Source organism: Bacillus rossius, chromosome 6, assembly GCF_032445375.1.
Source record: "Bacillus rossius redtenbacheri isolate Brsri chromosome 6, Brsri_v3, whole genome shotgun sequence".
Taxonomy (NCBI): domain Eukaryota; kingdom Metazoa; phylum Arthropoda; class Insecta; order Phasmatodea; family Bacillidae; genus Bacillus; species Bacillus rossius.
The window spans coordinates 63,679,765-63,706,119 of NC_086334.1; the positions used below are offsets into that span (position 1 = coordinate 63,679,765).

Here is a 26,355-nt window from a genome sequence, read left to right on the forward strand (position 1 = left end):
CCACCGCTTAGTAATGTGGCATCGATTCCAGAGGAAACCACAGCTAATGCGACCTTATGAACACTGCAAAATTTTTGCTAGAAGTAAATTAAGCAAACAAGTTTTGCCTGTACATCCAGGGCATCAAGGAGAAAAGGTTTCCTTCACCACTCTCAACGTCGTATTATTTTGTGGTAAATTTTTTTTCTCGGATAGCAGAAAGGCTCAGTTTCGCTCACGTGGGCATTTAATATGATGGTGTCGTAGCTTAGCTCCCTGATCAAATCGTTTTACAGCTCTCTTCTACGTTGTGGTGTTGTAATACCCCAAGTGTCTTAAAGAATAATTAAATAATAAGGTTAAAAGATTTGGAAGCTTTGATTACTGAGGCCCTCAATTAATAACTATAAAAGTCAACAACAGAGGCGACACTAGGAGTAAACAAAGAAAATTTGGGGACTCCCTACAAATACTTGGGAGTAAAAGGATCGTTATTATATATTAAATAAATAAAAACAACTGTTACGTCTATAGACTTCCTTATTTTATTAATCAATGTTCTTTTTTTTTTTGATAGATTAAATTTTCCTTAGTAAAGACTGTTTTTCATTGCTAAGTGATCTTATTTACATAACTCACAATTACACTTATTATATGATATTCCTTAACGTTATTTACGATAGGGCCGGCCCTGAATGTATAACAAAAATTAAAATATTTAAAAACAAGAATGAAATTAACATTGGTAACTTTAAAGATTGTACATATAGTCCTTCCAAAACATAATATAAATTTCTTCTCCTCGAACTGCCTTTTACTGTCCGCTGTCTTAACTGGGTTACACTAATCTTGGGTTCGTGAATAAAAAGATAGAATTATGCGGGTATCACCCGGGGCTGTAGGTAGACGGTGATCAAGGTAGTAGGCCTAATGATGTTGGATTCTGCGCAGGAACCGACTCCAGAGGTTCTGGCAGAGGATTTTGGTTGCCCCAAACTTGGAACCCTGTCTGAAACAAAAGTCCAAATTACAAAGAATTAGACCTGTTTCCAGACAGTATACTTAAATGGCGCAAAAGGCCAATAGAGGGAAATTAAAGGGGGGGGGGGGATGACGTCAAGACTTACCAAAACAGGGTGTTGGTCCTGGCGCTCAGGAGAGGGCGTCTCGTCTCCGCAAACTCGAACCACGATTCGCGGTCGCCACGGAAGTCATCATGATTAATTAAAAAAATAAATTTATATAAAAATACTAAGTTTCTCTACTTTCAACTAAACTACTGACTGGTTAATAATTTTAGCTAGGGACTCCATCCCTTTAGTCTGAGAAGACTACATAATATACGATGTCGATGATTCGCAGAAGATCGCAGATACAAACGGTACCAGTCAGTCAGGAGGCGCGCACCGAAGTAAGTTCAGAGCGGGATATCACCAGAATATCATAAGCGCGGGGTCTCTAGAGAATGGGAGGGGGGTAGGCTCTGAGCCGAAAATTACCGAGTCCACCCGAAGGTGTCCGGCATAAAAAAATTAATCTTACTGGAGTGACTGCGCGACTGAGGCGCTATCTTTTGATGGCGAGAGGAAGTACTAATAAATCGACTAGTGACCGACGAGAGTGTCAAGCTAGGGGGTTAATGGAGTAACCAGTGGTGCCACCTAGCGGCCTGAGACATAAGGAGGGGAGAGAGGTTGTCGTTCCCTCCGCGCGAGCGCGGTAGTGTCGGCGCTGCCGACGCCTCACAAGTGGCATTAGTTACCACAGCCGTCGCTAGGTGTCGTTAAGGTGCAGAATCGTAACTGCGGCTGTCAAGCCTGAGATGGCCTTGACTTCGGTTAACGCACTCGAGCGGTCGTCGCTCCTAGCCACTTCTGAGAAGAGAGGGTGGGTGAGCAGGCGGGGGGTGGCTTCAAAAAACGCATGGTCTGTGGGACACAAGGCCCACGGGATCCTCCTGTCGTGTCTTGCTGCTAGTGAACCTTATACCGATTCGTGACAGAGTTAGCCGGGCTCAGCACTGCTTCACAAGCTGCTCTTAGCAAAAGGTGACCCGCGAAGAAATAACGTTACCGGCTCCGACGTGCCTGGAGGCGGGAGAAATATTAGCCAGAATGCTAGCCTAGCATGAGGCTGGGAAAGAAAATTAGCTCGCCTCTGAGAACAGAGGCTGAGGGCCTGGCCGTAAAGCAAATAAGATGAGAGAGAAAAAAAAATAATGATATTTCCAAAATATTTAAGATTACAAAATTTTAAATAAAACGTGCCTAAATACTTAATACACGGCACAGTGTGGGCATACCAAAATCTGACAGTTTCTTTATTAGAGCTTTGTGAAAGATTAGACTTACGCTTTCGCGGCATTATTGTAAGTACTTTTAAAAAATAATTCCAAAGTTTTCAAACTAACAACTAAAATCAATCCAGTACCTAACCAATCTAACCGTTATTATTAAACTTACCAAAAATACTATTCTAATATCTAAATAAACAAAAAAAAATCGTTACCAGACCGACATAAAGAAATGACACACAATAAATGTATATTGATAAAAACGTATTAGTAAGCAAGTATCCTATGTGTTAAGAAATAACAAATATTCAAATGTATTCAAAAACGACAAAGCGTTTGTAATTAAACGCAACGCTATCTATCGACGAATTAAAAAACTGAACTGTAAGTATCTCCTTTATTTTTCCAGCCGCCACGAGATACACTAAGCGAACGGGTTCATACCAATGAGAAGAATATGAAATTGCCAGACCAACATATAGAAATGACACATACAATTTTTATGTCTATGACCTATTATTTTCTGTTATAAAAATGAATTTATAACTTTTTAACTATATTAGGAATAAAATTTCGTATTACTTTGTGGCCTATGTGTTAATCTATGTTATAAACTATGTGCTAAATTTCATTGAAATCCGTTCAGTAGTTTTTGCTTGAAAGAGTAACAAAAATCCATCCATCCATCCATCCATCCATCCTTACAAACTTTCGGGTTTATATAGTAGTAGGTAGGATTTTCCGAAATATCACCTCTTACGTTGTAACAGGGGTTAATATTATTTAAAAAAATAAAAACGTTATGGAATCTTTAAATTATTAGTGCAAAATTAATTTTAGCTCAATGTAAAGATAAGTTTATTATAATTGTTTTTGAGTTCACATCTGTGATTAAAAAAAAGGGAAGAGTTTGTTTTTTGTTTGTTTAATAGATATTGCCATATTTACTTAGTTCTTAATTTTTACATTGGTATCCATGTGGGGAAAGAGATGAGGAGTAAAAAATTAATTGATTTTGTTAAAGTAATACTTAGAAAACTAAGAGTCAACTAATATGTCGTATAATAAAATTGTTATCTGTATTTTGTTTTTTAAATACAGTTGTTATTCTATCAACGTTTCTCAAAAATGGGAGATATTTGTAATAAGGTGGAATTATTTAATAATTCTAACCATATTAAATGAATGTTTTAGTGTAAACAATGGCATAAACTTTGTTAAAATAATTTAGGTGCAAGGTTATGAATTTTTTAAAATTTTTCTAATTATTGTGATTTCATCAAGGTAAAACACATCTTCGAACACTCTGAAAGAAAAGTTTTAAAATCAGATAGTTAATCTACACTAAAAAAGGGCATACTAATAACTACTCCAAAAATATCATTCTAAAACAGTTGTGTAATGAAATAAATATTTTATGCATCTTACAAATTATTTTGCCCTTTTATTTAGTAAAAATGTTTGGAATTAAACAATTAACTTTTTTTAATGGTGATTTTTTTTTAGCAACACTCAGAAACTGTGCGAGTTAAGCCACGGGTTATTAGATAGTAATATAGCAAGCAAGAAGTTTCACTTCTGCCACACGTGAACTCCATTGATATTTTTTTTTTTTTTAAGGAACAAATGAGTGGGAACCTTGCATAATTACAGGTGCGCAAATTTGTATTTGGCGCGAATACCAAATCATTTTGTTTAGATTTAAGTCTAGCATTAGTCTGCATTCGAGGCCGTCTTCAACTATGTTGGGGCCCTTGGGCACACAAGAATTTGGGGCCCTTTTGGAAAGTAAAGATAGCGAATTATACTAACATTATTCTATTATAATCATCTATTTATGATGGGTAGAGACCGGAAAAATTCGCGGTTTTATTGACCTTTAGGATAGACTCCATGATACTCTATGTACTGGGACAAATTACACCTGCTCATTGGATACTGACACGTGACACGCGTCAACTGGGATGCTTGTGATTTGATACATATTTTGTTGAAGGTTTTTCATTGGCTTAGAGTCCTTCAGATAAACGGTGGTCCAATCGCTGACTCAGCATAAAGGTGTACAAGTTTGGAGTCTAGCCTATCGCGAAATGAACCCGCGAATTTTTCCGGTCTCTAATTATGGGTAGTCAAATAAACAATATAATATGTCATTAAAGATATTACTTAGTATGCTGCTGGTTTTTTTGCTTACGATTAAGATAGTGGTTTCTTTCGGGATTTCTGTTGAGCAAAATCTTATATAGACAATGTCAACATCTATTTTAGACCTCATTTAGACTGTGCAGCTTGACTTTGGAATTGGAGTGGTTTAAATGTTTGATAGCCAGATGGTGTACTTAGTAAATTAGGATGCGTTCTGTGATATTTTTAACTAGTACAACCCGACGAACAAAAATTTTGACGGTGGCGCTGTGCTCAACAAAAATGTTTTGAGGAAAAATGTGAGAGATATTGTCGGTCCTTCGGGGCCACCTGTAGACGGGGGGGGGGGGGGGGGGAGGGGGGGGGGGCTGGGCACGGGCCCCGTGTGACCTTGTGGTGAAGACGGTATTGTTAGGGCCAGGCATTTTTTGCGAATAAATCTTAACGCCTATTAGACTGCAACAAGGTATAGGTACCCGCACCAGGGGTTTCTCCCTTGTGATTGGCGGCCGTCTGCGGGAGCCACACAGGACGCGTTTGCTTCCGCACTGAACTACTGCGATTGGTGTTGTTACAATCGACATGCGCATGAAAGAAATTCGCCCAATCACGAAACACAGACGATGCTACAGTGTTTTAACTTATAACTAATCTCGGAATCTTTTCGCGAAATACGTATGAGCCTACGTGTTGTCTGCATCATGTCGGCTCCCGCCTGAGCTCCGGACACGCAGTTCTCCGCCGTTGCAGCGCATGTTGAGGAGAGACCTGGCGCAGCTGAAGATGGCACCGCAGACCCAGCAGCGCGACTTCCCGCACCTGCAGTCCGTGTCGAGGATCGCCCGGCTGCCCGCGGTGGAGACCGGCTGGCTCTACGCCTCCAGCCTCTACACCAAGCTCAAGGTACCTGCTCTCCTCTGCGCTCACCCCGGGCTCACCTGATTCCACACAGGCTAGGGTAGCCGTGTGCATGCCGGTAGTTTAGCCTTTCCGTTTATTTTAACATCTTTTTCAAATTTTGGTAATGGATCAATTGCTGTGGCTTCTGTAATGAAGGTGTGTTGTGTATTTATGGGGGCTTCGGGTTGCAGGCTCAGGATTCAGGGGTTCGTGACCGCCATCTTGGATGACCTCGATCATTGTAATTACATGAAAATGGCCTTGGCAATCATCGTAGATGACTTCGGTCTCTCGCAGTTAACTCGTTCAAGCACTCCTGAATGTTGCGCTTTTCGTTACGACCATCACCACTGAACTCCTCGCTTCCAACCGACTTTTATCTGCTCAAACATGACTTTGTAATTTTTTTTTTTTACAAATTCTTAAATTTTTAAAATTTCTCCTACCCTCTCATTCCTCTTATTCTATAGTCATGCATGGCTCGGTTGAGAAGAGGGATATGCCTTCACAGCTACCAGTGGGATTCGAACCACTCTCTCCCCCCACCCACCAATGCTGTCAGACAACACACGCATACCCCGCTGAGCCACATACAAGTGTAAGTATGTTTACGGCTGCAACATCGCCCCAGGCGTGTGATGTCACCGGCAGGCGCTAGACCCTGGAGCGCTAGAGTCGGGATGATATTTTCGATAGTTTCATCAAAATTGTGGTCAACAATTTTATTACTAACCACCTCGACGGTGCTTTACTTTGATAATAATTCAAATAGAAAAATAATTTCTGAACCTGCTCGGCCAATATGACATAATTATATATAAAATACTTTTAGAGGTTTATACAAAAATAATCTCAGATATATAATTTTTACGAGTCATTTAATAATATATGTTGGAATAAAAATTATTTGATATAACCTTAAGACATAGTAATGTGTTTCGTCCTAATACCGGGAGGACAGCCGCCAGGCGGGCCAGTGGGTCTTCTAGCGACCCTCTGTGCCGTTGGTTCCCGGGTGGGGCGCAGCGCATTCCTTCCCGGATTAGCGGCCTGGCCCCGCTACCCTCCTTCCCCCGCTGCCTCGTTCCGCGACCCTGAGCCGTCCATCTGGAGGATTCTGCGGGCTCCCGTAGGCCGCCGCGTGGAAGGGCGTGAATAGAACACCACTTTTCTGGAAGCTTCGGGCGCCAAAAGGGTGCGAGACCATTCCAGAAGGAGGGCTTGAGGGGTATAAAAGTTACGACACCAGCCTCCAAGTGGAGTGGAGTGTAGAGTGAGGTGAAGAGGGTGACCCCTTGGCGAGTGATAACCGGTCAAGCGACAAGCTTCGCGTGGGGAGACTGGTGTATCGGGGACTGTGCCGTGGCGCGGACGAGCGAGTAGTGCGAGGCAGTGTTCGGGGATATATGTGCGATGTAAGAGATGAGCAGTAGGGAGAGCCACTGTGAAGTTCAGCTCCAGTAGGGAGAGTCAACTGTGAACTGAACGAAGGGGCTAACCAAGAACTGTAATTGAATGTGTCAATCAGTGAATAATAAATGGTTTTGTTAAATTTTTTTTTAAATTTTCCTCGAATATTTAGCTAAATATTTATGTTTTTTTTAATATGGCGGCCACGACAACCGGCAAGATGGCAGACGCCATGGTAATAAATAATTACTGCATTCTAACAGGTAAAAAATTAAATAAATATGGTGGCAGCGCCCTCTAGTAAACAAAAACAATAATTTGGCACAGCCTTCCAGCAGATTAAAATAAGATGGTCGCTTTGAAATCATACTGGCTGACGTAATATCTGCCTTGGCTTTAGTGTTGCGAGGTCAGTTTGCTTGTGACTTCTGTCGAGGACGGTTCCGTCGCCAATTTAATCTATTTCACTCTTCGGGTTCTACTCAGTACCTACTTTCTATCAGTTTTACTATTAAAATTTAATTGAATGTATTGTTATATCATTTTCAAAATTCTTCTCGATTTTATAGTTTAAAAAATATGAAATTTCGATATGGTGGATGAATTTAATAATGGAGGATGTTTTCTTTATGAAATTTTGTTCTGTAATTTTTTATTATTATTTCTAAAAAATTTCCTTAAATTCTAGCATAAAAATTACGGATTTTACAGATGGTGACCATAACGAAAATTGCAACCATGGCGACCTTGTTCAAAGGTTCTGATTCCAGCGGCTTATAGCGGCTTTCTTTTAGGAGTCTTATGCTGCGTTTAGGAAGATTCAAACTTTTACATTTTTTGAGAAAAACCTGGAAGTTATTCCTTAAAAAGTGGGCATTTCCCTCGGAACGGGGTATTTTCTAGGAATTATGAGGATTTTTGAATTATTTTTGAGGGATTTTATTTTAAAGATCAATGTCATCCAATATGGCCCATGTGACGTCACACCGCGCTCCGACTCCAATCCCAGCTCTGCCATTTACATACTACCCTTACCGAACCTATTTTCTCACTTGTAACATTGTTGCGCTGGGGGCTGACCACCACAGAGAGCACGGTGCAGTGTTGTGTAGTGTGCAGCTCGCTGTTGTAGAGCTAAGACCCACGTGTGTGTGCTCGCAGCGGGCCAGCCCACTGCTGCGCTGGGGGCTGACCACCACAGAGAGCACGGTGCAGTGTTGTGTAGTGTGCAGCTCGCTGTTGTAGAGCTAACACCCACGTGTGTGTGCTCGCAGCGGGCCAGCCCACTGCTGCGCTGGGGGCTGACCACCACAGAGAGCACGGTGCAGTGTCGTGGTGTAGTGTGCAGCTCGCTGTTGTAGAGCTAAGACCCACGTGTGTGTGCTCGCAGCGGGCCAGCCCACTGCTGCGCTGGGGGCTGACCACCACAGAGAGCACGGTGCAGTGTTGTGTAGTGTGCAGCTCGCTGTTGTAGAGCTAACACCCACGTGTGTGTGCTCGCAGCGGGCCAGCCCACTGCTGCGCTGGGGGCTGACCACCACAGAGAGCACGGTGCAGTGTTGTGTAGTGTGCAGCTCGCTGTTGTAGAGCTAAGACCCACGTGTGTGTGCTCGCAGCGGGCCAGCCCACTGCTGCGCTGGGGGCTGACCACCACAGAGAGCACGGTGCAGTGTTGTGTAGTGTGCAGCTCGCTGTTGTAGAGCTAACACCCACGTGTGTGTGCTCGCAGCGGGCCAGCCCACTGCTGCGCTGGGGGCTGACCACCACAGAGAGCACGGTGCAGTGTCGTGGTGTAGTGTGCAGCTCGCTGTTGTAGAGCTAAGACCCACGTGTGTGTGCTCGCAGCGGGCCAGCCCACTGCTGCGCTGGGGGCTGACCACCACAGAGAGCACGGTGCAGTGTTGTGTAGTGTGCAGCTCGCTGTTGTAGAGCTAACACCCTCGTGTGTGTGCTCGCAGCGGGCCAGCCCACTGCTGCGCTGGGGGCTGACCACCACAGAGAGCACGGTGCAGTGTCGTGGTGTAGTGTGCAGCTCGCTGTTGTAGAGCTAAGAGCCACGTGTGTGTGCTCGCAGCGGGCCAGCCCACTGCTGCGCTGGGGGCTGACCACCACAGAGAGCACGGTGCAGTGTCGTGGTGTAGTGTGCAGCTCGCTGTTGTAGAGCTAAGACCCACGTGTGTGTGCTCGCAGCGGGCCAGCCCACTGCTGCGCTGGGGGCTGACCACCACAGAGAGCACGGTGCAGTGTTGTGTAGTGTGCAGCTCGCTGTTGTAGAGCTAACACCCACGTGTGTGTGCTCGCAGCGGGCCAGCCCACTGCTGCGCTGGGGGCTGACCACCACAGAGAGCACGGTGCAGTGTCGTGGTGTAGTGTGCAGCTCGCTGTTGTAGAGCTAAGACCCACGTGTATGTGCTCGCAGCGGGCCAGCCCACTGCTGCGCTGGGGGCTGACCACCACAGAGAGCACGGTGCAGTGTCGTGGTGTAGTGTGCAGCTCGCTGTTGTAGAGCTAAGACCCACGTGTATGTGCTCGCAGCGGGCCAGCCCACTGCTGCGCTGGGGGCTGACCACCACAGAGAGCACGGTGCAGTGTCGTGGTGTAGTGTGCAGCTCGCTGTTGTAGAGCTAAGACCCACGTGTGTGTGCTCGCAGCGGGCCAGCCCACTGCTGCGCTGGGGGCTGACCACCACAGAGAGCACGGTGCAGTGTCGTGGTGTAGTGTGCAGCTCGCTGTTGTAGAGCTAAGACCCACGTGTATGTGCTCGCAGCGGGCCAGCCCACTGCTGCGCTGGGGGCTGACCACCACAGAGAGCACGGTGCAGTGTTGTGTAGTGTGCAGCTCGCTGTTGTAGAGCTAACACCCACGTGTGTGTGCTCGCAGCGGGCCAGCCCACTGCTGCGCTGGGGGCTGACCACCACAGAGAGCACGGTGCAGTGTCGTGGTGTAGTGTGCAGCTCGCTGTTGTAGAGCTAACACCCTCGTGTGTGTGCTCGCAGCGGGCCAGCCCACTGCTGCGCTGGGGGCTGACCACCACAGAGAGCACGGTGTAGTGTCGTGGTGTAGTGTGCAGCTCGCTGTTGTAGAGCTAACACCCACGTGTGTGTGCTCGCAGCGGGCCAGCCCACTGCTGCGCTGGGGACTGACCACCACAGAGAGCACGGTGCAGTGTCGTGGTGTAGTGTGCAGCTCGCTGTTGTAGAGCTAAGACCCACGTGTGTGTGCTCGCAGCGGGCCAGCCCACTGCTGCGCTGGGGGCTGACCACCACAGAGAGCACGGTGCAGGGGGCGCTGGGACACGCCGTGGCGGTGGCTGTGGTGTTTGAGAAGCAGATCCACCTGGCGGACGTCGTCGTGTGTCGTGGGCTGGATGTAGTCGAGGAGCGCCTGCCGGCCATCGCCCTGGCTCCTGTCAAGGTGAGGGCGAGAACTGCTGGTGTAGCTACACACTCCCAGTACCACTGAGCTCTTTATTTAGTATATCTTCTGGTAAGTCAATGTGCACAGTTGTAATTCCTAGCCACATTGGGAAACGTACAAAAATGTTAAATATTATTACAAATTTAAAAAATAAAACTGTTGTGTCCTTCAGCATTTATACTGCGAAAGGTAATATGTTTTATTATGAAATCGTTTTTTTACACAACCTAAATATATATATATTTCCAACACCGAGAAACTACCTGGTGTTTTTAATTTTAGCATTAATAAAAAAAATAATTTCTCGTAATTTAAGATTGAGGATTGATGTTACATTAAAGGTCGTCTTCCGTAAAAAATAATATCTACCCTACATGTTTGGAACTTAAGTAGCGGAAAATAACTGGTTTGTTTGGAGGCAGCTGTCTTCCAAATTGCAATAACGTATAAGCTTATGTCAAGCAATAAAAGTTGTACCAGCAGGAATAAAGTAATTCATTCAAAGGCCAGATAAACAGAAGTACTCCAAGAACAATTACCGACATAGCAGCATCCACCACGAATCTTAATGTGAGATAAATAGAATGACTCACCTAAGATAGAAACTGTAATACCTTTATATACGAGTTATATCATTTCAATACACCTACGTCTTCCTCTTTCTCTAAATATTAAGTAAAATTATTGATTTCTAACATTTGTTTTAACACTTTTTTTTAACAAAATCCCTTTAATTTTTTGTTCAAACAAGCAGAATGTATTTCCATTTACCAATTAGTGCATATTTGCATTATAAAACAGGATCTTTAGAACTCTTTGAAATTGGCATATTGTAAAGAAAGTGTAGAATGTAAGTCCTTCAATATATTTGAACGTTGTGCTTGGTTTTTCAACAATATATACTTTATAAAATTGTTTAAGAACTAATGGGTGTCCCCTTAAATACATGTCTTCCTGTATCTAATGGACATAAAACGATCATCTTCCCTCCAGCATGTTAGGTTGCCCCCAAGACGGGATAACAAGCAGTGAACAGGGATTGGAAGCCTTGTCGCACGACACGATGAAACTGAGAACATCTCTGTACTTCTGTGTCCTCTTACGTTATTCTCCATCCTCATCTGTTACTCTCCGCCCTCCTCCTTCCGATCTCTGATTCCCTCCGTCCCACTCCGTCCCGTTCCTTCCTCCCCCATTCTTCTCCTTCCATCTCTGATTCCCTCCGTCCCACTCCGTCCCGTTCCGTCCTCCCCCGTTCTTCTCCTTCCATCTCTGATTCCCTCCGTCGTACTCATGGAGCTAATATACAGTAATACATCTGGAGAGGACAAGGGAAGGCCAGCAAAGGATGCGAGGTGAAGCCGGGTATCGGCGTTTGTTCCCTGCTTCCTACGCTGGAAGAAAACGAAAACGAGCCAAACTTGTCTCGCGCGGCCGTAAAATCCTCCAAACTAAACTCGCAACAGCTCCAAAACTAACAAAACAATCAAACTGAAAATTTTACTGGATTATCTGTAAACATTCTTCCCCACACCGCTTTAATCTTTTTTTCGAAACATGAATACTTTCATTTTTAAAAATTAAATACCTATTTACTGCCAAATTTTTTTGTCAATACGCAGAGTAAATTTCAACATCGAGGAAAAATTTTTGTTTGCAACTATAGGTGGGGGACACCTGCGTATGAAATTAGGAAGAAGCTTCAAATTTTATTTATTTACCACTCTTGACGCATTCAACCCCATACTTTTATTTTTACAGAGAGTTGAAGTGGGAATAATGTTTCAGTGGGTAACACTACCGACATATGTCTTCGTAACGCACTTCTTTTTGTTATTATACTTCTCAAATTTTATAATTTCATACACAACGTTTATAAAAAACTAATTCTTACTTACTTCATTTAATCTATTACAAATCTCTTGTAATATACGTGTATTAGTAGAAGTTAGAAGTCTTTTCAATATCATGTTCATCTTCCAGTCTACTTACTCAACCAACGTAACATGCAAACCTTAGCTAAACACTGGTAGAAAATTGTTTGTAATAACTGTAATGCTATGCATATACTGACAATGTAAGAAACTTTCAATTTTATTAATTGTTTGCATAAGAATTAATTATTTAAAAAAATCATAGAATAGGCCTTTGTAGACTGAAAACCTTTCACGTAGTTTCAAGTAGCGTACATAAAAGTTTTTAAATATATATAATTACCAAATATTGTTGAATATATTTAACATTTTTATACATGTTACAACACACATATAATAACAAGCCTATATAGGATATAAAAAGACAGACGCCAAATTTTTAGCATTTTGTATTTCTTTTCTCTGTGTGAATAAAATAACAGTTCTTAACGTAGTTGCTAATACTTACTGTACTATATTTCTAAAAAAAATACGAAAACCCCTGACATCGTCACCATAACAATGATAAATTTGCAAAATAATTAAGGCACGTCTTTTAATGCTACGAAGCACACTTTTAAGAGAAATGTTTTAAACTTATGTTGGGATTTATCTAATATCTTAAAAGCATTGTGAAACCGTTCCTTTGAGGGAAACCTTAATATACCGAACACCATATCATCCTTTAATCGAGTTAGAGTTTCGCTTCTTAAGACCCATTTGTCTTCAAAATGCACTGTACACAATGCATGGTTCGGAGACGCAATCCAATTTTTCCGCTTTGTCGCTTTTTCCCAGATCTGTCGTTGATCGTCACGTTTTGGAAATCTATGAAAAAAGTAAAGAATTATACATACAACTGAAACAACTTCTCTTTGTTAAATAGTTTTCTTAGGTTTTTCGAAAAGTTCTAAGATTAGTTACTTCGGTTTAAAAAATTTGCCACTTTTTTCTGATGCTTCAAAAGTTTTGGGAATTAATTTAGTTAACAAATAAAAAAAAAAAAATCTTTAATACATGTGAAAAGCAACGCCATCCGGCTTGGAATTCCATCGATTTGTACAGCATATGCGCTACAGGAAATCACCATTGTAGCCGCACACCAGCGCCACTCAAACCTCAAGGACAAGTGGGCTGGGGCTGTGTTTGCAGTAGAAATACGCTCTCTTCCTCTTTCTTTTCAACCCTTCTTCGCAACCGGCTGGCTTCGCTCTCGCCCTACACATGTCCACTCCAGATCTTCTTACATGCTCCTTGGTCGTACTCCGTCCCCTTCCGTCCTCTCCCGTTCTTCTCCTTCCATCTCTGATTCCCTCCGTCCTACTCCGTCCCGTTCCGTCCTCCCCCGTTCTTCTCCTTCCATCTCTGATTCCCTCCGTCCTACACCGTCCCGTTCCGTCCTCCCCCGTTCTTCTCCTTCCATCTATGATTCCCTCCGTCCTACTCCGCTCCCTTCCGTCCTCCCCCATTCTTCCCCTTCCATCTCTGATTCCCTCCGTCCTACTCCGTCCCGTTCCGTCCTCCCCCGTTCTTCTCCTTCCATCTCTGATTTCCTCCGTCCTACTCCATCCCGTTCCGTCCTCCCCCATTCTTCTCCTTCCATCTCTGATTCCTTCCGTCCTACTCTGTCCCGTTCCGTCCTCCCCCGTTCTTCTCCTTCCATCTCTGATTCCCTCCGTCGTACTCCGTCCCCTTCCGTCCTCTCCCGTTCTTCTCCTTCCATCTCTGATTCCCTCCGTCCTACTCCGTCCCGTTCCATCCTCCCCCGTTCTTCTCCTTCCATCTCTGATTCCCTCCGTCCCGTTCCGTCCTCCCCCGTTCTTCTCCTTCCATCTCTGATTCCCTCCGTCCTACTCCGTCCCGTTCCGTCCTCCCCCGTTCTTCTCCTTCAATCTCTGATTCCCTCCGTCGTACTCCGTCCCCTTCCGTCCTCTCCCGTTCTTCTCCTTCCATCTCTGATTCCCTCCGTCCTACTCCGTCCCGTTCCGTCCTCCCCCGTTCTTCTCCTTCCATCTCTGATTCCCTCCGTCCTACTCCGTCCCGTTCCGTCCTCCCCCGTTCTTCTCCTTCCATCTCTGATTCCCTCCGTCCCACTTTGTCCCGTTCCGTCCTCCCCCGTTCTTCTCCTTCCATCTCTGATTCCCTCCGTCCTACTCCGTCCCCTTCCGTCCTCTCCCATTCTTCTCCTTCCATCTCTGATTCCCTCCGTCCTCTCCCATTCTTCTCCTTCCATCTCTGATTCTCTCCGTCCTACTCCGTCCCGTTCCGTCCTCCCCCGTTCTTCTCCTTCTATCTCTGATTCCCTCCGTCCTACTCCGTCCCGTTCCGTCCTCTCCCGTTCTTCTCCTTCCATCTCTGATTCCCTCCATCCTACTCCGCTCCCTTCCGTCCTCCCCCATTATTCCCCTTCCATCTCTGATTCCCTCCGTCCTACTCCGTCCTGTTCTGTCCTCCCCCGTTCTTCTCCTTCCATCTCTGATTCCCTCCGTCCTACTCCGTCCCGTTCTGTCCTCCCCCATTCTTCTCCTTCCATCTCTGATTCCCTCCGTCCTACTCCGTCCCATACCGTCCTCCCCGGTTCTTCCCCTTCCATCTCTTATTACCCCGTCCTCTCCTGTCCTTCACCCCCTGCCAGCCACCGTGTGACGGGCCGGGTGTTCGGCAGGTGCTGGTGCTGACCAGGGACCTGGTGAGCAGCACGCTGGTCAGGCCGGTGCTGAAGAGGGCGGACTCGGTGCTGGCCAGCAAGTACACCAGCCTGGCCGCCGAGAAGATAGACTCGGCCATCGACATCGCCGACAAGTACGTGGACCAGTTCCTGCCCACGGCTGCAGGCGAGAGTCCCGGAGGTGAGTGGCGCTCGCATGGGCAGACCTCCCTGGGGCATCACACACACACTCACACACTCACACTCACACTCACACGCTCACTCGTCCGTACAAGTTCCAACCCTCTTCCCGACGAGTAGACCTTGTCCCGTAACCAACGAGAAAATTCCGAAACGTTTAAATTTTTAATCAGGACATACCGAAAATAAATTATAAACTATCAAAAATTCAACCAAACCAAGCCATCATAATATTGTTGTAGACATGACAACACAAATCAAATTCAAATTCAATAGGTTTTTATTAGTCACAAATTTTCACTTTACAGATTTGGTATTTACAGCGAGACACTCCAGCACTCAGTGCTCTTTTGTATAATCTAATTGGCATATCTACAGATTCTATTAGGGTAATTTTAAAACATTATTTAGATAAAAGGAAAATTTAAACACCTTTAGTATTGTTTTTTGGAGCTTTTTTTTGGGCTTAATGTCTTGGTTTTGATGCTATACATAAAAGTACATTTACACTATATATTATTTACACATTCATAGAAAAAACTTGTCTTTCACTGTACATAAATATGATAAATGGCACTGGCTCTAAAATTTAACTATATATTTACATGACAACACGATCGGACCAATAATTGTTTATTTTTAAGCCATGGACATAGACTGCAATAACACTTGAACACAGGAAAAACTTTTCTGTGAGCGATATATTGTTTGCTGAGGAAAGGTAGTGAGAAATAGGGCGTCATCTACTATTCAAGTTGTATTTTTAGTGCGTATGCCATTTCTTAGTAACCAAACAAGCGTTTTTCAATAATTTTTACGTTGGCGCTAAAAGCGTGCATAGATAATTTTATAACTCCGTGTCATTGATTCATTTTAAGGTTAATTTTGGCAAGTTATGAATGAATATGCTGGAAGCTTGGCATACTTAAATACTAAACAATTTTCATCCCGCTGTACGTTTCGCGTAAATGTGTAAGCGAGCGTGACGTTTGTAGCATTGTTAGTAAAAATACCATTAGTCTGAATTTAAACTCCGTACATTCACACCAGTAATAGACTATAATCACGATTAATGCGAGAAAAATTATTATTTAATTCATTTTTATATTTAATTATAATTAAATAGTGTTTTAAGTTTTAATAAAATTCTGGGATTACTTTGCAACTTTAGTATTACGATATTCAAAGAATTATATAATATGATTAAAAACACGGTTGATTGTTTAGGCATACATGAAAAAATAATGCAAAACATTTTGAACAGTCGTTGGGTGAACTTAACTACATTGAAAATATTGTAAAAATTATTTGAACGGTTTTTTCAAACCATTTTTGTTGAACTATTAGGTTTTATGAGCTTATCAAAGAATTATATTTGTAAAACATATAATTTTAAGTTTTTTTTTCTTCATATAATAGATTCCACTACAGAATATTATTTTCATATCAGAATACTCCAAACCTTTTTGGCCTTAGCCCTAACGTTCATACAAGTGGTCCATTTAGACACCAAAATTGTGATTCCAATTATGCTTTTCAAATATGGAGACCGCAAAAATTTATTGTTAGTTAAATCCTTCTTAAATTCCCTTATGTGAAAATCCAAAAAATACTGACCACACAAGAATTTATGGCATATTAGACTTTATTCGGTTACAATTTGTTTTGCTGTTAAATTGCTAACCATTTGAATTCAATTTCAGAACAGACACTCACTCCATGAGTTAGGCACGGGGTATTGATTTTTTTACAATTTTAATGTGTCTCTTAATAACTCATTCACGCATTAAAAATCAATTAAAGTGAAATAAAACCCAATAAATCTCGCACTAACAGATTTGTTCACATCGCCAGGCACAGCTCATACCGCCAGTATCACTTGCATCACCTGTCTCGCGGATTTTCCACGACATTCCTATATCAACCTACTCCAAAACTTTATCCTTGTATCCTTGTATCTGGCAACTTCCTATTGTGCACGTGTGTGAGTGTGCAGATATGCAAGTATGCAAGTGTTCATGTGCACAAGTATGTAAGTATGCATGTACGCAAGTTTGTAAGTATGGAAGGACAAGTGTGCAAGTATGGAAGGGCAAGTGTGCAAGTATGGAAGGGCAAGTGTGCAAGTATGGAAGGGCAAGTGTGCAAGTATTGAAGGGAAAGTGAGCAAGTATGGAAGGGTAAGTGTGCAAGTATCTAAGGGCAAGTGTGCAAGTATGCAAGTGTGCAGGTATGTAAGGTCAAGTGTGCAAGTACGCAAGTATGGTAGTGTGCAAGTATGGAAGTGTGCAAGTATGTAAGGGCAAGTGTGCAAGTATGCAAGTGTGCAAGTATGGAAGGGCAAGTGTGCAAGTATGCAAGTGTACACGTATGAAAGGTCAGTTGTGCAAGTATGCAAGTGTGCAAGTATGGAAGTGTAAGTGTGCAAGTACGCAAGTATATAAGTGTGCAAGTATGCAAGTGTGCAAGTATGTAAGGGCAAGTGTGCAAGTACGCAAGTGTGCAAGTATGGAAGGGCAAGTGTGCAAGTATGCAAGTGTGCACGTATGTAAGGGCAAGTGTGCAAGTATGCAAGTGTGCAAGTATGTAAGGGCAAGTGTGCAAGTATGCAAGTGTGCAAGTTTGGAAGGGCAAGTGTGCAAGTATGCAAGTGTGCACGTATGTAAGGGCAAGTGTGCAAGTATGCAAGTGTGCAAGTATGGAAGGGCAAGTGTGCAAGTATGCAAGTGTGCACGTATGTAAGGGCAAGTGTGCAAGTATGCAAGTGTGCAAGTATGGAAGGGCAAGTGTGCAAGTATGCAAGTGTGCACGTATGTAAGGGCAAGTGTGCAAGTACGCAAGTACACAAGTGTGCAAGTGTGCAAGTATGCGAGTATGTTGCGTCACTTCTACCTCTCCCGGCTCCCGCACCACAGTGGTGCCGCTGGTAATGGTAAGAAGAAGCAGCGAGTAACGCGCAGTGATGCGACTGCCCGCAGGCGGGGCGGAGGAGAGCCAGCCGGACGGCAAGCCGGTGGCCGTGCACACCATGCGCCACGTGAACAGGTTCTCCCGCAAGCTGCGGCGCCGACTCACGCAGCGCACCTTGGCCGAGGCCAGCGCGCTGCGCAACCTCAGCGAGGAGCTGGCCCTGGCGCTGCTGCAGCTCGCCAAGCTGGTGAGTGCCACCACCACTCACCACCTCGCACACCTCCCTGCCCCGATTAAAAAAACAAACAAGAGAATACTGTTTAGCGAGTTCAGGTTAGTGAGATGTTGTACTGGAAGGATTATTTTAATCCTTGGAGGGTTACAATAAACGTATCCCCTCGCCATCATAGCCCGCCACAGTGGCGGATCCAGAGGTTCACCTTGGAGGGGGCACTCTAGGATTTCATTATAGCCAGAGAAAAAATGTCTTAAAATTACTAAATTTGTATTTAATCTACTCACACTACACATAACATCCAACCACTAGATTTTATGATTCTACAAGAAATTCATTAATTATATTAAAATATTTTATTGGTTTCAGAAACAATCATTTTTGTTAATGTAGCAGACAGCTGGTTTTTCGGAAAGGGGGGGGGGGGAACTTGCCACTGTTCCGACATGCCTCATAACAGAAACGGCAGGGTTTTCAATCAGCCTATATTTAATGCCGGTTTGCACACGTGTTACTGTATGCATTGCATATAAATAATACTTATAGAGGTCGCCAAGCCATAAGAAATTTGTTTTGCACTTTTAAACTTAGTAGGGCGGTCCGTCACGAGATGGCATTGTAATCGCCTCGTCAAGCTGGTGGTGCCGTTATGCGGTGAGCAGGGAAAGTATTAATACATTCATTATTCCGTGATTTTTATTTTTTGTTTGTTTTAGAAATAAAGTTTGCTGGTTTCATGAATGGCCCTGGAGAAATCAGACTACGGAACAAGCTGCCCGCTTTCTTCTTGGGAATCTGAGATCATATTAATTGACGTGACCTTTGGTGTTTTAGATTTTGCGATTTATTATACTTACAACGGAACATAACAGTCACTAATGTTTCATGTGTCATGCTGGTTTGGTGTGCTGGTTTTTCTAGCCAAACATTGATTTAAAATAAAATTATACTATAAGCTGGGCAATACAATTGTCAAATTTATTGTCTGTAATTTTAATTCCTCAAGCATTAATAACTGTAGCCTACTTAATGTAGGATTTTTTATTATTATTATTTACAAACCCAAACGATCATTGAATACCAAGTTTTCAAACCTATAAATCGTGATAATAAAATAATAACGCCCAAGTTGCATCGGTCATAAAAGTCAGCTTTCAAATTATATTATGAGTTATTTTATTCCTGTTGAAACAGTGAGTTTGTAAAGTCAATAATGATTTCTTCCTCTCTCGGCCATTGCATTTTCCAGGAATTAATTAAAAGGGTTTATCATAGCTAAAATTTATTATAATTAAGTCTACAGGATATGTTTGTACAAATTTTCACAATTATAATTCAATTAAAATAAATATTAAAGAAAAAGGTTTGTCATTTCCAGTGTAACGAAAAATGCAACACTGTTGCGTCACTTCACTAACGCTTGCCCGAGTGTGAGGAGTGGGGTGCTCAATATTACCCCTTCACCTCACCCTCATTAAGCTCCCTTCCCTTCTCCAACATCGAAATGCCCATTCCTGAAAGTTGAACATTTTGTTACATTCTGAAGATTCTGTAGATCAGAACCGTCTCACCTACTCTCGTGTATACCAAACAGCAAGGAAATTCAAAACATGAAATACTGTTTTCCTTGCCATATAAATGCTTTCTACGTGTTTTATTTCGACTTGCTTGCTGCCTAGACAGATAGAGAGAAAGAGAAATTGTAGTAACTTCACTGCTAACTGCAGAACAAGCAGTAAAGAAGTGTCTTACGTGTCCAATGATATATTTTTAAAACTTTTTCCTTGAGATCCCACCACACCGATTTAACTCAGTCTTAAACTATTTTATGTAGTTCAGTTTGTAGGATGTAGAATAGGTTATACGAAATATGGCTTTCAAATTTTTCAATTGAATAAAATTTGGCAAGATAACATTTTATTTTTTTTAACCTGTTAAATATCTTCGACTTATGTTTGTAAAATTTTTAAATTTAAACATATTATCATTTTTAATGAATCACAATGGTTTATATACGAAGTTTAAAGCACTTACTTACAGTATGTTGATGTGCAGGTGGTAGTAATTGTTAGCACGTCAGTAGTATGTAAATGTATGTCCGGGCACTGGCTTCTGGATGTGGATCGTGTGGATTGGGATTGTCGGTCCGCCATCTTGGATTGTGACGACACTGCGGCCAACTTGGATGCTTGTGACCTTGATATTTGACCTTGACCTAGAATTTTGACCCTCAAAAATTGCCAAAATTTGCCAAAATTGTGCCAAAATTGCCCAAAATCCTCAAAAATCGCCAAAATTTCCATTTCTGTGAAAATAAATTCCGCCAAAAAATCTCAAAAAATTTCACATTTCAAAAATTTCTCTTTTCGAGGGAAAAATTCCCGTTTCAAAGAAAAATTTCCCGTTTTTAGTCAATAAAAATACCAGAGGCTAGAAATGTCCATACCTATATAGGCTTAAGCATCCATGTCTACAGCCTCCGATAAGCCTCTGACGTCATCATGGATAATGTCGTCACCGTTGAATTTCCACTACGGCTGCCATCTTTAAAATCTTTATTTATTATCCGATTTTAATGAAAAAATTTAAAATTTATAAAAAAACAATTAATAAAATTTTTATATACATATTAAAAGAAATTACTTTTATGACACGGAGCTTGGAGTCCTCGGTTCGAACCCGACGAGTGCAAAAAAATTAAAATGGCGACCGATCCTTCCCCCGTGGTGGGTGCAGGCAGACTGGCCCCCACCACTTTGTTAATAGCATATATATATAGTCAGGTAACATGACGTCACGTCCGCCATCTTGTCTTCACTGCTGGAAGCCATCATCATGTCTCGTCGGCTAGAGTGCGCTGACACCATGTTCGTTTAATTCTTATCCGCCAGAGTGCAGTTATCATTTATTATTACTGTGACACCCGCCATCTTGTCATTTGGACGGCATATTGAAAATCCGTAATTTTAATGCTAGAGATGCGGGAAAAAGTTCAAAATTCATTAAATAAATTTGCAATGAATATACTGATTAATTAGATCGGCTAAGGTCCTTGGTACGATCCTGGATGATGCAAAAAAATAAATAGAACTACAATTTAACATAATAGTGACAGGTTCGAGACATAAAACAGCTCAAGTTCTTTCACAAACATATTATTTATTACATAATTTCTATTCTACTACTGGATCACTTGCCAAAGCCAGCAATCTTATAATCATTTAGTTCCGCATCGGTGTGAAATGATTTATTCTTAGCTCCAATCGGTTTATACTAGACAGAGACCAACCAGAACCTTTACTGACAGAGTCCTCCTCTTCTTGACAGAGTTTCCGGACACCGTGTTTAACAGTTTGCTTCACATCGTTAGAACTGTAAATTACTGCAGCCGATGTCTTGAATGCACACTTCTTCACTTTATCATCGAATGGATACGGCTTTCCATATATACAGTCCAACCACAAGTTATATTTTAATGGACTGTTTGTTGCTACGTCATCAGTAAGCTGATTGATTATGTCCTGTCTGATATCATCAAGAAAAGTACAAATATCCTTCGACTCACCTAACGTATTTAGATAATAGTAGTCTTTCAACGTTCCACGAAATGCAGACTGCGCCAAGTAGAAGCCATTATCGTTTACTTGTAATCACCGAACACAGTCTTAGGTTTATTTTCATGTTCAGACGTCATAACAATCGGTTGCTGCACATCTGTTTTTTTGCTTGTACGCTCACGTTCACCAATATAAACCGAGGAGTCGAACTTTCTACAGGTAGTTCAACAGAAGGCGCACGGACTTCACCTTTACAGTTTTTCGCATGTCAACGCAAATTATCAATTCGAGTAAACCATTTATGGCACTCATCACAGCGAAACTTCATGCGAGAAGGATTCTTCGTACATCTACTCCTCTCATGTCTCCGTACATCATGTGCAAATGCAAAGGACATATCGCAGTAGCCACAAGGATGCCTAGTTGAAGACAAACCCGAACCAGATGTCGTTGTAACTGTAGGTGTACCACTTCCAGGCATACTCTTATGCACATCAATGCATCGTTGTTGTATAGAAACCTTTACTTTCTGCCACACTGCAGGGCCTTTGCAGGTCTCCGAGTGATGCTTCAAATTAGCATTTCTTGTAAATTGCTTGCGACACTTAATACAACCAAATATTTTACGATAAAGGTTCTTAGCACATTCCCTCTTCTCGTGTCGATGAGCATTGCTGATGTTTGAGAAAATCTTGTCACAGTAACGACATCGGTGTTCGTTAGTTGTTGACGATTCACCATCCATTGAAGTCACCATCGAGGGCGAAACAGCGCTCGTCGAGGTTTCATGTACATCCAGCACTACCGGCATTAAAGTCTCTTCTGATGGTAGTATCATGTCTGTTGAAATCTCCTCCAATGTTGACGTCGTAGTCGTTGCCAACGGGATCTGATCCTTCTCCGTCGTAGCTGTCGTCAAGGTTCCCGTAGTCGATGGTACAACATCCATCGAGTTCGACGTTAAAGTCGGTATAGATGCCATCGAGTTCGCAAGAACAGGTAATTACGCGACTTATGCACCAGAAGAAACAAACTAGGTGATCCGTACACCGTCGACGACAGTAACAAACTCAGCGACCTTCTGTCTAGGACTCGCTTATATACATGCACCGGATGGAATAATACGCTAGTCAATTCAAGAACAATTTACTATAATACTAGAGTCAAAACAACATTAAAAATAGAAGCACCATCAACAAAAAGGAAGCACATTCTGGATAATCTCCGTATCTTTGTGTGCTCCTGATTATTCTTGACAATATTATGGTGGGTATCTCCGTGTGCTCCTGTTTACAGATGAGCAATTAATCTCTACATGAAGGATTTTTTACTTAATGAGTCATGTTATTTTATTCAATGTTACATTTAATTAGTGAATTTCTGCTACTTAGTCAACACTTGTAATATTAATTATTAGGTGGAATTAAAAAAATTAACAACCACTACTCAGTCAAATAATAAGCTCTGAGAAATCTGTGAAACACTAACTGGAAGGATGAACTTCCTTCTCCTTGGTGTCTAGCGAAGCCCTCCTTCTTTTGCGATCGTTAGTGAGCATCCCGCATCCCATATAAAAGAACTAAATAATATGTGCCTGTAAGCAACATGTGGTGTCATCTGTTGACAGTAATCGACACTTTTTAAACAGGTTATTTTTTGCATGAGATAAATTAACCCTCACCACTGAATGGTGCTATTGTAATCAGTTAGAGACATGTAGTCTCGTAGCCATGTAGCCTCGTGTCCTGGAAGCTTTGTGGACATAATGCAATGGAACCTCGCAGACTTGTAGCTACGTAACAAAGTAGCCATGAAATCTTATAACATAATGCTTTTGAGCAGTTGGAGCAAAAGAGAAAATGCCGTCGAAGACAGATGCGACATTTGGAGACTTGTAGATGTGTAACTTCGTAACCAAGTAGCCTTGTTATATTATAACATAATGCTGCTGTAGCAGTTGGAGCCAAAGAGAAAATTCAGCCGAAGACAGACGTCGCAATTGGAGCCATGTAGACTTGTAGCTTCGTTGTCAAGTACTCGTGTAGACTTGTAGTCCTGTATCCTCGCAGTCTCGTAAACTTATGTTCTAGAAGCTTCGTAGCTCTATAGCCTTGCAGTCTCGTAAACTTGAAGACTCGTAGTCACGTAGTCTCGTAACCTCATGGGTAGTAGCCGCATAGTCATGATGTCTTGGAGCCTCGTATACTTGTAGCTACGTAGCCAAGTATCCACGTTGACTTGTAGCTACGTAAACAAGTAGTCTTGTAATCTTATAACATAAAGCTGCTGGAGTATTTTGAGCTTCGTAGACTCGTAGGCAGTTGTAGGAGTCTTGTAGACTCGTAGAATTGTAGTCTCATAGTCTCTTAGACTCGCAGCATTCTAGCCAAATATCATTGGAGCTTATGAAGCAAAAGACGTTGGAGCCAATGGTTGTTGTGCCAATGACTTTTGGAGCCAAAAGACTGTTGGAGTCAATGACTATTGTAGCCAATGACTAATGTAAATAAAAACTGTTGGACTCATAGACTGTAGAAGACATTATATATATATCGTTAAATGAGCTTTCGTTTTATAGAATTTCCGTCCAAACGTGCTTCGTTCTCATTAAATGCTTGTCCTGCGCGTACATTGCATACATTGCGTGTACTTTGCGTACATTGCGAGCACTGTGCGTCAATTGCGAGAACATTACGGGTTCGTTCCGTTTCCTGTGTGTTCTGTGTGTACGTTCTGTTTCCTGTGTGTACGTTCCGTTTCCTGTGTGTACTATTTCTTCATTGCGTGTACTTTGCGTGCATTGCGTGTACTTTGCGTGCACTGTGCGTCAATTGCGAGAATTTTATGCGTTCGTTCCGTTTACTGTGTGTACTGTGTGTACGTTCCGTTTCCTGTGTGTACTATTTCTTCATTTCGTTTCCTGCGTGTACTGTGTTTTCATTACATTTATTGCGTGTAAATTGTGTGTATTGCGCGAACATTGCGTACATTGCGTGTTGGAGCTTTGGATCTGATGGCGCGAATTGTAGCTATGGGCACATTTGGAGCAATTGGAACCAATGAATATTGGGGTCAATTAATATTGGAGTCAATGAATATTGGAGCCAATGAATATTGGAGCCAATGACAATTATGCTGCCTTTTCGTTGAGGGTGCCATATTTTCGTTGACGGTGCTTCCAAAATGTGCTTCCTTTTCGTTGACGGTGCTTCCTTTTTGTTGACGGTGCTTCCAGAATGTGCTTCCTTTTTGTTGATGGTGCTTCTATTTTTAATGTTGTTTTGACTCTAGTATTATAGTAAATTGTTCTTGAATTGACTAGCGTATTATTCCATCCGGTGCATGTATATAAGCGAGTCCTAGACAGAAGGTCGCTGAGTTTGTTACTGTCGTCGACGGTGTACGGATCACCTAGTTTGTTTCTTCTGGTGCATAAGTCGCGTAATTACCTGTTCTTGCGAACTCGATGGCATCTATACCGACTTTAACGTCGAACTCGATGGATGTTGTACCATCGACTACGGGAACCTTGACGACAGCTACGACGGAGAAGGATCAGATCCCGTTGGCAACGACGACGACGTCAACATTGGAGGAGATTTCAACAGACATGATACTACCATCAGAAGAGACTTTAATGCCGGTAGTGCTGGATGTACATGAAACCTCGACGAGCGCTGTTTCGCCCTCGATGGTGACTTCAATGGATGGTGAATCGTCAACAACTAACGAACACCGATGTCGTTACTGTGACAAGATTTTCTCAAACATCAGCAATGCTCATCGACACGAGAAGAGGGAATGTGCTAAGAACCTTTATCGTAAAATATTTGGTTGTATTAAGTGTCGCAAGCAATTTACAAGAAATGCTAATTTGAAGCATCACTCGGAGACCTGCAAAGGCCCTGCAGTGTGGCAGAAAGTAAAGGTTTCTATACAACAACGATGCATTGATGTGCATAAGAGTATGCCTGGAAGTGGTACACCTACAGTTACAACGACATCTGGTTCGGGTTTGTCTTCAACTAGGCATCCTTGTGGCTACTGCGATATGTCCTTTGCATTTGCACATGATGTACGGAGACATGAGAGGAGTAGATGTACGAAGAATCCTTCTCGCATGAAGTTTCGCTGTGATGAGTGCCATAAATGGTTTACTCGAATTGATAATTTGCGTTGACATGCGAAAAACTGTAAAGGTGAAGTCCGTGCGCCTTCTGTTGAACTACCTGTAGAAAGTTCGACTCCTCGGTTTATATTGGTGAACGTGAGCGTACAAGCAAAAAAACAGATGTGCAGCAACCGATTGTTATGACGTCTGAACATGAAAATAAACCTAAGACTGTGTTCGGTGATTACAAGTAAACGATAATGGCTTCTACTTGGCGCAGTCTGCATTTCGTGGAACGTTGAAAGACTACTATTATCTAAATACGTTAGGTGAGTCGAAGGATATTTGTACTTTTCTTGATGATATCAGACAGGACATAATCAATCAGCTTACTGATGACGTAGCAACAAACAGTCCATTAAAATATAACTTGTGGTTGGACTGTATATATGGAAAGCCGTATCCATTCGATGATAAAGTGAAGAAGTGTGCATTCAAGACATCGGCTGCAGTAATTTACAGTTCTAACGATGTGAAGCAAACTGTTAAACACGGTGTCCGGAAACTCTGTCAAGAAGAGGAGGACTCTGTCAGTAAAGGTTCTGGTTGGTCTCTGTCTAGTATAAACCGATTGGAG

General features: G+C 42.5%; 1 protein-coding gene across 3 annotated transcripts in view; it reads left to right on the plus strand.

Annotated features, from left to right (window-relative positions):
* Positions 1-26,355, plus strand: part of LOC134533262 (lipid storage droplets surface-binding protein 1) — a 103,224-nt gene that overhangs the window by 53,750 nt on the left and 23,119 nt on the right. For all 3 annotated transcript variants that reach the window (XM_063370697.1, XM_063370698.1, XM_063370696.1), the window contains exons 2-5: positions 5,168-5,320; positions 9,956-10,141; positions 14,723-14,906; positions 17,884-18,062. In XM_063370697.1, coding sequence (XP_063226767.1) covers positions 5,171-5,320; positions 9,956-10,141; positions 14,723-14,906; positions 17,884-18,062 — 699 coding nt within the window. In that variant the 5' untranslated portion in view covers positions 5,168-5,170. The remainder of the gene's footprint in view (positions 1-5,167; positions 5,321-9,955; positions 10,142-14,722; positions 14,907-17,883; positions 18,063-26,355) is intronic.